The sequence below is a fragment of the Harpia harpyja genome, chromosome 10 (assembly GCF_026419915.1).
Source record: "Harpia harpyja isolate bHarHar1 chromosome 10, bHarHar1 primary haplotype, whole genome shotgun sequence".
NCBI classification, from domain to species: Eukaryota; Metazoa; Chordata; class Aves; order Accipitriformes; family Accipitridae; genus Harpia; species Harpia harpyja.
In genome coordinates, this window is record NC_068949.1 from 34,277,462 (window position 1) to 34,293,155 (window position 15,694).

The window sequence follows — 15,694 nt, forward strand, 5'->3', positions numbered from 1 at the left end:
TCAAAAGGTAAGAAAAGGCTTTCATTAGACATCTCCTTGAAATCTCCTGGGCACTAGCTACATCATTTAAAAACCAAAACAAAACAAAAAACAACACCACACCACCATTCGCATCTGTGAGACAATGCCTTTTTGGTATCTTATGACTGTCTCTTTGAGGGCTGCACTCACAGCCTGCAGCTAGCAAGGACCTTTCCTTCCAAATGAAGAGAGCAACAGAATAATTTATTTTATCTCTGCAAGAGTGGACTGCAATAGCACTTTAGGCTATTGGCATGACTGATCGACCGTAGACCCTGGGTCTCCCACTGTGCCTAATTTGCTAAGGATGCCATCCCTTGACAGCCACAGGATCTGGCTCAGTCTACAGTGAGGTGTGCTTAGAGCTCTGCTGAGCTCTAACCTCTCCCATATAAACTGATAGTCTTCACACTAAGATTTGTAGAGGCCTACAAGGAGGACACCACTGGAAATAACTAGTTTTCCTTGACTAAAAAAAATCAAGACCTGTCATCACGTCAGACACGTCTGAAAGCTTCCATGGTGAGACAGGTCAGAGAGAAGATTTTTAGAAGTGTTCCCAGTCTGATTTTAGCAGCTGAGGGTAGCAGCTTCTAGAGAAACAGCAATGTCAGGTGGAACTGTCCATCTCTACAGACATTTTCCCCAACTCTGAGGAGAGCAGGTGCAAAGGCCAGTGTAAAGTACGCAGTTCTGGATCTTACCCTTTATACAACTGGGCAGTTTACATTCCAAAACCAGAACCTCCCTGAAGCAAATTAAGTCCTCTAATACCACAGGATACAAAGTAGTACTCAATCGTTCCCATTTCAGCTAATAAGGGTGAATCTTCTTCTGTCTTGACTGATAGAAACATTTGCCAACTATGTTTTCCACCACCACTACCCAATACCAGAAAGAACAGAAGGCTGGGCCGCCATTCCTTTCATTTAAAACTCATTAATAGAAGTGAATTTGAAGTAGTTAAGGATCTAGACAGCATTGAAATCCATGCAATTATATTTACAATAAATATCTGCTATCTTGGAGCTACACACACACCAGGACAGTGCTTAACATGCTGTGATAAAGGTGCTAATCGCGACCACTAAATATAAAAGAAGAGGAAGGCATCTGTAATCCATTCATCTTTAGAGAGAAAGAAAAGAGGACACTGTACCTCACAGCAATTAAAATCTGAACAGTTGGAGGAATAAAGGGAAAATTCAAGGCAGGCTTGCAGAAAAAAAGGGAGAAAGAAAATAAACAAAAAAAAACCTAACACAAAAATTCAAACCCAAAGGAAATATCTGATGCGCTAGTCCTATTAATAGCATAAATGTTGCTGGCAGATACTATCACCCAGCATTTTACTAATTAACTGGATACACACAGATACAAGGGGTTTGAAAGTAGAAAGAAGGAATGGACTGCACAAACTGGCTCTTTGCAAAGAACACAGTGTGCTTTGTACAAGGATACAGTGTCTAAATTAGCCAGCAGCACTTCTTGAGTCAAAGAAAAACCTCTAGTTAAACCAATTGTAGAGTCCCCACCACCACTCATTCACTTTTTATTTGCATGGGTCTACGATTTTCCATGCAATGCTTAAAAACAACCTATCTGAAAGGCTTTTATAAAGAAAGACCATAAAACAGTGCATGTGAGTTTCTGGGAAAGTGAATGACAAACTTTTGTGAAAATGGATTTTCAAGATAGCAGCTTGGATTTCTATTTTAGTTTAATTTTTAACCCACCAGTGCATTATTCCCAAACACTATTTCTTCATGTAGAAGCATTTAAATCATTTTATTTCCCCTCACAAAAGGCTCTATGAACCTAACAAATAAACCAATGTTGACATACCTAAGCCTAGGGATTTACTGCACATTGGGGATTCTCTCTTCCAGAGACTTGTTGACAAATAGTCAAACAGGCTTTTTCTCTTTGGCAAGATCCATGTGTTACAATTTTTTTTTCCCCTGATCTGTGTCATCAGTCATACCACCAGGTAGTAGAGTAATTCAGTGAAAGGAGAGAATACTGAAAAACAGGGTTTCCACCTCTCTTACTGCCAGCGGTTATACATCGCTATGTTACTCACCATTTTCTGTAATTTCCTTAAGAAAATACTGTAATTCAGAAAAATACCAAGCAACTGCAATAGGTCATCAGTTTAAATTGTAAATAACGGTTGACTTTGTTCTCATTTTTATTTTCAAAGCACCCTTTTGTAATACAACATTGCCTGAAATGTCTGGTTAAAGGATTTAATTTTGTTCAATAAAAAGACAAGAATTGGAAGTCGGAAGCTTTTAGAAAGAAATTGGCATTCACAGACTGTGGGAAGCTCTGCAAATCCTATGTATTTATAGATATATTTTTTTTTCTAGATGGAGAAGAGCAAATAAGTTATAACAAACAATTTATTTAACACATGTTGCTGTTTGTTCTTTTCCAGAATGTGAAAATCATCAGAAATTCATGAACAAATTTATTAATTATTTGAATAAATCCAGTTACGTGCATTCTACACTTCATTGTTCCAACTGCTCTGCTTTGCAAGGAACAGACAAGACTACATACAGGATGCACTTGTTTTTTTCATTAGAAGCAATCAGTCTTGAGTCAGCAAAGTTCAACATTTACCTTCTGTTTCAACAGGACTATTCCTAAAAGTTAAGCATGTGCTAAAAGGATTTTTTTTTGAAAGAAGGCAGCTTCAGTAAGTTAACTACATGCTGGCCCCACTAATGAATCACTCTTGTAGCAAAGTCTCTCGTCCAGTAGCTTCAAGATAAAAAATGGACCATTTCTTTTCCACTACTGAAGAGGCCTTTTCTCTCTGCTAAGGAATGCCTTGCAGAACAAAGAACATTGAAGGCTGCAGGTGCAGTCAGAAAAATCACTTACCACATATAACAAATATTTAGGGAAAACACGCTGTTAGCATTTGCCCAGTATTAACTGAAGCAGTGTATAAAGCCTTCACATGAACTGTATGAGTGTTATAAAATTCATGGATATTAGAGTAGTTGAGTCCATTTAAAAAAAAAAAAAAAAAAAAAAAAAGTCTGCAGCTACCCATCCAGCCCACGTTAGCGAAACAAGATGCAACTTTCGAAGTAACCAGAGTTTCTCACAGTGTTATCAGAATTGCGGGGAGCAGGGGGATCAGGTCTCAGGTTCCATAGGTTTTTGCTGAAAATGTTCTTGGTGGCAAAATTTGTAAATATGTTTCCTTCTGCTTTTCACTCCACAGCAGGTATGATAAAGACCCTGAGTTTTAGTATTTTTGCTTTCACTGCGAAAGTATTTTTAGTGTGGAAATACAACATAGCTCTACACTCTCTCCCCCATGCCCTCTTAATCGCAGAGGACTAGCTAGATGCCCAAAGTTAAATGTTTATTGGAGGTATGGGCTGATGTTCTACAGAAATAGACAGCATAAGCAGGGCCTCCAAAAGTTCTCCCTGCAAGCCTAATTCTGCTCCTGCTGAAGTAAGTTTTGGAAAATTCAATCTTAGACCCTTACATAGGTCCTTTCATCCCAGGTGTCACAGCTTTCCTCTGGCACTGTCCCATATTGATTATAGGCCAACTTCAGTACATTCTACTGCCAGAACAGGCGGTTCCACCCTTCCACCTGAAAGCTTTTTCCTTTCATCGATTTGGTTTTTGAGCTGGAAGGGGATTAGTTTTCAGGCAGATTAGTCCTCGATCCAGCTCACCAGATGGCTACACAATCAAGAGTGGCAATGCGAGGAAAGGAGTGGGAATCTGCAGCCAGAGGTGGTGAAGGATTTTCAGAGCCTGCCTGCACTTAAGTTGGCTTAACATGCTTGCAAAGCCCTTAATTTCTTCTTAGGTTTCTCTGCACCACAATAGCTAAGGGATTTTGCCCAGCTAAAACCCTTCTTAGTTCTAGAGAACAGTATTATTACTCTGCAACAAACAGCAGGTATGATTATATATGTACACCCTCCACAACACAGTCTTTGTGCCAGTAGATCTATCTTTACAAACCTCAAGTGTGATCTGATAATTTCATTCTTTAGCTTCTAGTGAAAAGCTTCATATCTTCATCAGGGGTCAGCTGCAATGAGATGACATCTCTCCGCTAATTTGGGACCATTTAATCCAACTTTCATCAGGAGACTTGAACCCATATTTTTTCTCATTTGTTTTTGTTGTGGTTTAACCCCAGCCAACAACTAAGCACCACGCAGCCGCTCACTCACTCCCCCCCACCCAGTGAAAATTGGGAAAAGAAGTAAAACTCATGGGCTGCGAGAAGAATGTTTTAATAGAACAGAAAAGAAGAAACTAATTATGATAATGATAACACTAATAAAATAACAACAGTAATAATAAAAGGATTGGAATATATAAATGATGCACAGTGCAATTGCTCACCACCCGCCGATTGATGCCCAGTTAGTCCCCGAGTGGCGATCCCCCCACCCCCACTCCCCCCAGTTTCTATACTAGATGTGACATCACATGGTATGGAATACCCTGTTGGCCAGTTTGGGTCAGCTGCCCTGGCTGTGTCCCCTCCCAACTTCTTGTGCCCCTCCAGCTTTCTCGCTGGCTGGGCATGAGAAGCTGAAAAATCCTTGACTTGGTCTAAACATTACTGTATTGGGTCTAGCTGAGATGGAGTTAATACTCCCCATAGCAGCCCTCATAGCACTGTGCTCTGCATCAGTGGCTAGAAAGGTGTTGATAACATACCAGTGTTTTGGCTACTGCTGAGCAGTGCTGGCACAGCATCAAGGCTGTCTCTCCAACATTTTTGCCCCCCCCTCAATGGCAGGCTGGGGCAGGGCAAGATCTCAGGAGGGGACATAACCAGGACAGCTGACCTAAACTAACCAAACAGATATTCCATACCATATGACGTCAGCTCAGATATAAAAGCTAAGTAAAGGGAGACAGAGGGGGGGCATTTTTTCATCTTCCGGAGCAACCACTACACGTACTGAAGCCCTGCTTCCCAGGAAGTGGCTAGACATCGCCTGCTGATGGGAAGTAGAGAATAATATCATTTGTTTTTCTTTGCTTTCGCACGCGACCTTTGCTTTCAACTTTATTAAACTGTCCTTACCTTGACCCACGAGCCTTTTGTTATATTTTCTCCCCCCTGTCCAGCTGAGAAGGGGGAGTGATAGAGCGGCTTTGGTGGGCAACCCACTACAGTCCTTTTTGGCGCCTGAACTGAAAACATCAGTGTTATCAAGATTCTTCTCACACCTAGCTCAAAACCATAGCACTATACCAGCTAGTAGGAAGACAATTAACTCTATCCCAGCTGAAACCAGGGCAGTTTTGATCATGATCATTTATCTCTCCACCCCTACACCTTTTTCTAGTCTTGATAATCATAGCAATGTAGGTAGGTATGAAGAATCAATCAGGTGGCATTACAAAGGTAAGTGGTAGTCAATTTCTTTTTTTCTGAGAGTCTTCCAGCAAAACCTAAATTCATGACTCGTGCCCAGAAGTGCCTGTTTCTTTTGAACGAAGAGTTAAACATGAATTAAAAGAGAACAAAGCTAAACATTATCCTCTCTAGTTAGGACAGCTCCCTCATCCTTTCACAGTTTGTCTTAAAGAATATATAAACGTTTCGGTGTAATGAAAACAGCATCATAGTGACCTCAGCTGCCCAAATATACACAGCCTCCTTTAGAGGCGAGTTTTCAGTAGCATTTTCTGCTGATGCAGTTCAGTTTTGCCTGTAATAACTCGAACTGTCCACTAGGACAGAAAGCAAGGAGAGAAAACTACTCTGGCCAGGTTCATATTCCCTCTGGTAAAGAGCTGGAGTTGGGCCTTCCACCCACTGCATGTGCACTGTAACCTCACAGCTAATAAGTCAAGAGAACAATGGTGTCACCACTGCCATTTATTTAATCATGTTTTGATTTTATTTTAATTCATTTTTTTTCTGGACCAACATATGAGGAAATCTGAAATGAAACTGCTAGTAATTTCAGGATGATTTAAACTACTTTTTAGTTTTCACACCAAAACACCAGTAGTAATGATTGCCTATCACCAAATATGAGAATTAAACCCTTTTTTAAACAGCATATGAAGGAAAGTGTTTAAACACAATATTGTCTACTAGCATATCCGTATGTTAGCATATGTGAGAATCCAAGTCTTCATCATCATTATGAACTGTGCTTCATCAGTTCCTATTGCATACCTCCAAATTACAAAAATTCTGTCAAAAACATACCTCAAAGAAGGCATCAGATTCCTTTTATGAATATGTCAGTGTTACAAATTCTTATAAATTGTTAGTCAGTAGGGTGCTTGCATGATTAAAACCTTTGGGGCTTCAGAAGGCATTTTCTCTGCAGGAATTTGTCAAATCCTGTTCAGTTCACTATTGGGACTGCTTAAAAGACAAATAATGTTACATACAATCTGGCCACTGTAGATGTATTTCTGCCATTTTAATGAGTCTATCTCACTTTCAGACAACAAAATCATCACTATCCAGAAGGTAAGCAAACGATTAAAGGCACAATACCTATTAGGCCTATCCATTTAATGGCCATCTTTTGCTAAAGTATATTCCCTAAAGTACACTGGTAGATAGTATAGGTGGTATAAACTGGCTTATGTTTTGGTAAAGCTACATATTTTTTCAAGGGGAGGGAGACAGAAGGAGAGAGAGAGTTTCCGGTCATTTAAATAGTAACAGATACTGAGGAAACTGGGAGAGATCACCAGGACAGAAATTGCATCATAAAGTCAAAATGAGCCAACCACATTATCACCTACCTTACGTTTGTTTGTTGGACAAACATACAAGTAGCTCAAAATAGTCTTCAGACCAACTTTATCATTCAGTTTCTCATATGTTGTCCCATAATCTGTTGACCTACAATTCAAAGAGAGATTTCGTAAGCACAAACACTTAATCACAAAACCACAAGTCACTTGGCGGCTTTTCAATAGAAGTCATGCTTTACATAGCAGAATGGCTCTCTAGAGCTTTTTGAATGATTCATGTAGTATATAATGATACTTAATTATATACACACAGCATCATGTGAGTACTTATAATTTGCATTTAAATTAGATTAGGAAAAATTAAACCAGCATCTTCCCAAAGCATTTTAAAACAAACACGTACAATAAGAAATGCTAAATTTTGTGTATAGAAGATGATTGTCAGAAATGCCAAATAGCAGACAGCAAGAGACTAAAGTTATCAATTCATTGTATACTCCAAGCTTAGACTAATTTTAAGAGTGTTTTCTCAGCATATTCCAAAGTAGCTGCTCCAGCTGATTGTTCAGTGAAACTGGAGTTCAGTTTTCTGCAAAAAACATCGATGTCCTTTTGAAAACCTAAGTACATGAGCATTACACCTATAATTTATATGGGTTTTTTCACATGTACTAGCAGAGAGCATGGACACATGCTTTATTCTTGCTTTAAGAGCCACCATTCAGCAGAGAAAATATTATATTTCTGATATGAGGGTTGCCCATAGATACACTGACTTGGGGAAGAACAAAACAAGTGAACAAACAGAACTGTGCAGAGTTCCTATAACATCTACACTTAACATGTGACTGGAACCAAGATCAATTATTAACAGAGGTTTTGTCCATTACGCAGCTCATGCTTGCCTGAATTACGTTCTAATATCCAGGGGATTTAAATAATCACACAAAACCGGTATAGTTGGTATCCACAAATTACACATAAGTGACATGTATCTGGGTAACAGAGACATTTAAAAGTACAACATATTCTTGCAGATAGTAAATCTGCATCTTGTCTTTAAAATGTACAAATGGGTCCATATAGAACTTCACTTGCAAGCAGTAACATGAATTTTCCCTTCTGCTAATCACTCCAAAACCAGTCATTCTAAAGTAAGCCCTAGGCACCCGTTATTTCCAGGTTCTCTCCTATCTGGGAAACAATAGCTAAATTCACAAAGGTATTTAAGACACTTAATGTCTACAATTTTTTTTTTTCTTCCCCCCCCACCTGCCGCAGTGTGTGGAGGGTGTTCAATTTCTGGATGAGGTTCCACACCTACACTCATACCACAGCTTCTGAGATTTCAGATTTTGCAATCAGTACATGAATAAAACAAGAAGGTAGCAGCTTGGGGTTTTACCCATTAAGATACATTGCACTAAAATGTGGATTTGCATTAAAGTTAAGTCTTTTTATTCAGGAACTTCATCAAAGCATTTGCATGTACCTGCCCTGATCCTATAACAATTGACCTATGGTTTACGACCATAGCTTTTTCCTTTCTTTCCTTTCCCCCCAATAAACATATGCACCCCTGTGCACATATATGACCTTTGTTGGTTAGAACATTAACGTCAAATTCTCATCTACTGATTGATCTTTCCCTTTACAAAGGTCATCTCTCTCAGGAGCACATATAAACTAACTGAGCTATTTCCTCAGCAGACTGAGAAGAATAATACTGTTATGGTTATTTCTGTTCCTGAATATTTCAAAGATGTTCCAGCATTCCGGTGAAGGGAGCCACAGCAGGATGCTGAACATAGACCTGCCAGGGACTGCTGGTTCACTTTGGTTACTTTGTTCAGCTCGCCACCTGGCCTTCCCAGAATTAATATTTCTGTTGCAGTCTGCCTAAAAACCAAAACCTATCCTTCATGACATTTGGGCTGATAAAGACATGTAAAGAATGTAAGGACTAAATCTGACCTGCTGAGGTAGGAAAAAAAAATGTATTAAGGAAGTAACACAGGTCTTCTTTATATCTGTGACAGTGATTTCAAAATGCGACCCTTCAAAAGGGGATAGGAGTGAAGAAAATCTGACACATAAAACTTGCTTTGAAATTGTGAAAGAAAAGCAGCCAGTACCCTGCCACAGCACAGGCAAACAGGTGCTGAAGGCCTATTGCAAATGGTAATCTTAGAATTGCCAGCCATTTCTTTCTTCAAATCTCTAGGCAATTATTTTGCATTCATAGCTTTATTTACAGGTAACGTTATATACAGATAGAAGCGTGTGCTTCTATCAACGTCTATAAAAGCAACTGAAAGACTGGAAAGCTTAGAAAAACATCATTTTTTGCAGATGAACAAATACACAAGCAATCAAAGGAACTACTATTAGATCTTACTCATTATCATGTTCTGAACTAGCAATAGCTAGTCAGTCTACCTGCCCAGTTACAGTTTATCTTACACCACTTTACAATTACCCTTAATTTTAACAGCGAGGTAAATAATATACAACAGCAGATAGGTACCTAGAAGTGCTTTAACACAAATAAATGGTGATAGATACACACACACAGAGCAATAGAACAAGGGAATTGTATTGAATGAAACACTGTGTACACATGAAGCCTTTGTTGGGACCTAACCCAGGGGTATCACCAACCTGCATTTATCTTATTCCTATTTTATATATATGTATACAAGCAGGCATTGATTAGCAGCCTGGATAATGAGCTCTTCGTTTGTCTTATTAAATGGGTGTATAAAGCAGCACGAGACTCCTAACCCATGAAAAACGTATCAGCCATTTGGTGATCCAGCAAGCCAGCCTAACCTGGAAGTGTTGCAAAAGACAGATGCACCTCAGCAGGGTGTAGGCAGTAAAAACAGCGTAGGATCAACAAATTCAATCCCAGTTATCTGAAGGGGAACGGATATTATCAACAAACATCTCCCACGCTTTATGTGGTAGGCTGCTTCTCTGAAGCTCTGCAGAGAGAACTCAGTGCATCTGTGTAACATGAGCAGAGAAAAAAAATGCCTGGATAAATCACCTGAAAGCACTAAACCCAGAACCTCTAGAGCTGAAAACACAAAAATGAAACTTCTATACCTTCTGAACCATCTGCTAAAAAGCCACAGCTACTGAAATAACTATACGTAAATGAGTGAACAGTAAGCCCTATTTTAATAGCTCTTGTATAGACATGCATGTTGCAATGGTTTCTCAAATTGTTGGGGGGGGGGGTGTTTATACACATTTCATCAAATTAATTTAAATCTCTGTGTAAATTGTTTCATTTTGGCTTGATTTGGCTTGGTACAGTTACAGGCCAAGTCAAAATAAGTCCAGATGAGTTTGAAATAGTAAGGTCTGCAGAAAGATTTGATATATGTGCAAGTCTGTCTAAATATAGAAAAAAACCAGATATGTGTTAGGACATTGTGGATGTTACTGAAATGCAGATGATACTTAGTAAAAGAATACTATTCAGAAACAGAGTATTTAGACTCAGTTCTGAACTTCACACCTGTCCCACCATTTTAGTTGTAATTGCTTCCATTAAATCCATCCCAAATTTTACCAGTATCTGTTTAGAATCAGACTCCCTATTTTTTCAGTAAGGCAGAATGATTTCTGCAAACACCCAAGATAAACATTTTAACTATTACCAGTTCATTTGACAGTATAAAAAAATACCAGAACTGTGGGACTGAAGCTCTGATTTCCCCGAGTAATAAATTAAAACAAAACCAGAAACATGTAGAATAATTTATATTTTGCAAAGTATTTACAGGAAAGTTGACATTTAAATAACTTCATTATTCATTGACAGGGCTTTTCCCTCTCCTCACGTCAGGGTAAATGACATTTCTATTACAGTATTATAATAAACTCCTGCACATTTTAAATAAAGTCAGTGAATTCCATTAGCCCACCTACTATCATGAATATATCTCAATCCATTCCTACCAATATTTCACAATTATAATAGATATTCTGAATCAACCAGTAACATGAACCCTATGGAAATTTTCTACTTTCTCAAGAAGCGCAGACTGAAATTCAGAGGACTGTCAGTTTGAATATATAGATTAAATTCCCTAGCAAGTTGCTGTTTACTCTCCCCTTTGTTACAAATTTAAGGTTGTCTGTACTTATTTTACATAAGCTGCTGAAGACTTGAAGAATCAACCAGTTGATTGTTTGGGAAGGTTTCTTTTGCAGTAAGATCTTTCTCGACAAGAAAAAAGAAAAACATTACATGCAGACTTCAAGCTGTGTAACATCAGTCTCCTGCCTATTAGAGTGCAGCTTTCTTCCCATAAAAGGCACATGTTAACAGATGAAGTTCCTTGTTATAACACACATCATTGAGAAGCAGTCACTTTAATTGGCCCCATTACTTTTTTTTTTCTTTTTCTACCAGTTATGCCTGGTTTTCACATATTAACTTGACTGCTTCCCCCACCTCCACCATGAGAAGATTGTCTGTATCATGTCCTCACCCTCCTTCCTCCACAGTTTAATTTGCTACTCTAACTGCTGTCCGAGTGGCAGCCAGCCCTGGGAGGCAGGACCAGAAGCATCTGTAATGTGGTTTACGGAGCAGGCCAGCCTGTCATGACCAGGAGCAGTGGGAAGAGATGGGCTCTAGCCTGTTTCTCGTTCTGCACATGAATTCACCCCTGGCAGAAGTCAGGTATTTTAAGTAAGAAACAGCAATCACTATTAGATCATCTGTTCCAACCTCCTGCATAACTACATTTGCCACCTGGTTTGCCTCCAAAGGGACTGGCCAGTTGAGCACAAAATTTGCCAGTTGCTATCATATTATTCTCAATATGAGCAGATTTTTGGATAGAAGGCTTTCAGATTGCAGAAGGCAGACCGTAGAGTCACAGGCCACACTTATAAAAGGCTTTCACTGAACAAGTTTTTGAATAAAAGAATTAAGACATTAAAAATAATAATTCACATCTGAATATGAAAAATACTGGAACTGGTAATTCTGGAGCATATTTGTATTCCTGTGTGCAATGTTTTAAGCCTTTTTGTAAACTCTGCTGCAGATTTGTTGACTTTTGCATTCTTTCTTTCTGGGGATCTTTCTAGGCTGAGGTGCTATTCCCTCATCACTTAAATTGAAACTCTTTCCTTTATGGTTTTATAGCCAAGTACTAAAGTTTCCCATTGATTTTTGCCATACCACCATGTTTCACAAAAGCTAGTAATGTCAACATTTTCTTCAACAACTAACCATTTAAGTTCATATGTTCTTCCTATTAAGCCTTTCACAAGCCACTGATAGATGTCACTTTTGGTCTGATGCCTGTTTTGATTTAATTCCTTCATGTGTGACCCTGGTATTTTTTCCAGAAAGTAATAATGTCTGATCTCAGCTGCTCTCTCGCAGAGGAACTGGGTTTTTTACCGTATTCTTTATTTTCATAGAAAGTTACTCTTGCTTTACAAATTACCCTGCTTCACCTGGATGCTTCTCACCACAGGCTAACTCAAATAAATAATTCCCCAAGGCCTTGCCCATTTCTAATGGGAACTGTTTGCCTAGCTCATAAGACACTGGCTCATTTTGAGGGGAGTTCTACATCTCCACATTGAAAAGCAATTGCAAGATGTAAACACAGTGAATCCTGTGTCCTTGGACAGAGTTTCCATGCAGGAAAGAGGCAGACCTTGCCCTCGTTTGTACAAGTTTCTCTCCTGAGGTTACACTCTGAACAGCTGTCAGTCCCCCCCGGCCCAGCACATAGGTTATCACATTAGAAAATCTGGGGAATTTTTCCCATGGACTTTTTAAGGCAGGACACCGGATTTCTATTTAAAACTCCTGTAGCCCACTGAGCAGCCCAGGCCTTTCAACACTGAACTGATTTGCGTCCCTGACACACTGCCTCTGCTAAAGGCCTTTCTGCAGCTTAGGACCAGCCATACTATGTCTTTACACCTTCCCTGGTGTCTTTTTCCTCACTTTATTAATGAATCTTGGCTAATTTTTAGCTATAGTTCATTTGCTTTAAGCAGGGATTAAGCTAAAGCGAAGCTAGTTCAGGGAGGCTTTTCTTGCCTTCATAAGAGTTTGGTTCAAGAGGGCAGTGTTAAGTGGTCTGACAGCAGTGACAAGCCAAAAAGTTGGTTAGCATTTCTTTAAATGTCTGTAATGGCACTGCACATGTCACAGCATTAAAACACTTCAAATTTACCCTGGCAGGTTGAAATTAACTTTTAAAGACATCCCCAGGGTAAAGAAAAAGAAGATATTTCAAAACTCAAGGGACCCACATGTCTCACCTCCCTAAGTGAACACATTTCTGATTACTTTTTTCTCATGAGACCCTCAGCAGGCTGGCAAGTATTACCATTTCCACTTTATAGGTGGGGGAAACAGAGGGAAAAGCTAGATAACTAATCCTACATTTGAAGGAAGTCTGTGACAGAGCCAAATGCAAGTCCCCTCAGGCTCTACCAACTTCCCACTCCATCCTGACAGTGTAAGTTTTCTGGGGTTTTGTGTGTGTAAATAAGGATTGGAAAGAGCCTTAATATCAATGTCAAAAGGAAGAAATACAAAATTAAATATAGTTTAAATGTGCATTTTAAAACAAATTTGAGCCTCCATTTTGGAAATGTCTTGCTTCCTACTTGAATTGTGACTGTAGATTTTACTAGAAATGAAGTTATGAATTTTTGTATGAGTTTACTGAAATGTGTATTGTTTCCCTTATGGAAAGAATTTCCTTATCACAAAATAAAGTTTCCTACCTACAGAAGCCATCCAAAAGACTTGGAGAACAAGAGGGGGTAAAAAAGTTACAAAGAAACAATAGGAAACTATGAAATTGACATTTCTCTGCATAATCAGTTAAATTAATTCAATTTTCTTCTCCTTTTTAATCAACTTTTATTTGGAGTTATCTAAATGAGCAGAAATATATACACTCAAATTTCTTGCAATTTTTGGCTTAATCTAGTTCAGCTGATTATTGCTATAAATAATTTAAAAATGTGACAAGCAGGAGAAGCAGCTCATATTTTATCATCCAATCCAGTTTACATATTGCATTGGATAGTTATTCAAAATCTTACCCAAACCAGAAAGAAAGAAAATAGCGGGGTGGGAGGGCCAGGAAATGTTACCTGTAGGTAACCCAGATGAGCTATTTCCCCTTAAAATAATGGTTGAAGAAAAATAAATTTGGCTAAATTGCCTTCACTGCTATTTCAGTTGAGAGTTAGTAACTCAGGTTAGCAACCTAACTAGAGAATACCTGTCCCTCTGTCTCTATCATATCCAACGTAAGGACCATCCATCCCTTTGCATACATTTAGTAAAGGGCCTGCCAGAATCTGCAGCCACATAGCTAAACCTCCAACTGCTGATGCAAGCTGTAGGTATAGGTCACCATTTCATAGCCATCCACACTATTATCACCTGGGGCCGCATTGAGCACACACATGGGTTTCAGTACCACCCAATCATTTCAGCTGCAGCAAGCCACACCTTTCACCATACAACGCATCTTCCATACCTTTCAAAAGACCAAAGAGAAGGAAAAATCTTTGCAATTTTGAAAGCTTTAGGAAAACAAGTAGTAGTTTAATAAGTCTGAGGCTTTGAATCCCTCTGTCAAGGTTAACTAGAATTTGGTCAATTGCTTCAGAAGTCATGGGATGATGATGGTGGGAATCTTCCAACAGAAGACAGGTTGTATAGGATAAGAGGAAGCCATGTAATCATGGTGAGGTTAGGAGAGGTGAAGGGAAACAGTCAATTATGATGAACACACAAGTGTTCCCAGTTGAACAAGACAGAAGAGCAAACCTACTAATACCACCATGCATAGCATTAGGCAGCAGCAAGACTTATGACTGTTGAATGCAAAGACAAGGAAAAGAAGAATTCTTCTAATAATCTGGGTAGCACATGAATGCTGACCAGGCTAGCAAGACTGAAAGTTGATAGAAACTTAGAAGTCTCTCCAATTGCCCAAGCAGAGCACAAGGCCTTGTAAGTCCTGTAAGTGCTTTTTTTTTTAAACACCTGAAAGCTTGGAAGAATTGTGCTGAATGGGCTTAGGCACTCTTGTTCTGAAATCAGAATAATCCACTTGGATTGATCTACACCGTCCTTGCTATGATACAAACCTTGTACCTCTGTGAACTGCTAAAGACTAGTTCACATCTATTCTGCTAAAGCGTAATATTCTTTGCAGAGATCAGTCACACCTGTATTGTCTATAGTGAACAACCCTTAGAACAAACTAGTCCATGTTGCTCACCCAGCTTCTTCTTGGAGACACCTAGTAAATTCACTGGAAATGAAAACCTAGGGAACAGAAAGTCTGTGGCGTAGATCATCGAAAATAAAGCAAAGAAATAAAAGTAAAATGAAGTAAAGCAAAAACACCGATGTGGACATATCTAACTGCTTCAGCTCTGGTAACACATGTATCCCATTGCATAATATCTCTTCAGATCCTCCCACCTTAGTGAACTAGCCATGGGACAGCATAACTCAGATCAAACTTTCATGTTTAACTATCCAGAGGCATCTTCTGCTTGCAAGCTGGCATTAAAGGGCTTTTTTTATACCACTTTCTGATGCCACTGCCTTTGACAGCAGAAGTAACATTCCACCGTACTGTGGAGATGGGCTTTTTTACCTTCAGGCTTCAGAGAAATTACTGCATAAAGGTTGGATACCGAAAGAAAAGAGCAAGATTGAATACTTTAGCAGAAAAAAAATCAAATTTGGATTAGATGGGAGTGATGGACTTCCCCCCTCCCCTTCACTGCTTCTCTAATTTTAGATATCTGTCCTGTCTTGTTTGACCAATAATCCCCCTTTTACTGCACAGTACAATGGTTTCTCCTGCCAGCAGGCTAAGAACAGAAGATTCTGGCAGCTCATAAAATCCAT

The 15,694-nt window shown here is 39.1% G+C and overlaps 1 protein-coding gene across 4 annotated transcripts in view; it reads right to left on the bottom strand.

Annotated features, from left to right (window-relative positions):
• The window catches only part of SORCS1 (sortilin related VPS10 domain containing receptor 1), a 314,437-nt gene that overhangs the window by 172,861 nt on the left and 125,882 nt on the right, over window positions 1-15,694 (bottom strand). For all 4 annotated transcript variants that reach the window (XM_052799499.1, XM_052799497.1, XM_052799498.1 and 1 more), the window contains exon 3: window positions 6,802-6,901. In XM_052799499.1, the coding sequence (XP_052655459.1) occupies window positions 6,802-6,901 (100 nt within the window). The remainder of the gene's footprint in view (window positions 1-6,801; window positions 6,902-15,694) is intronic.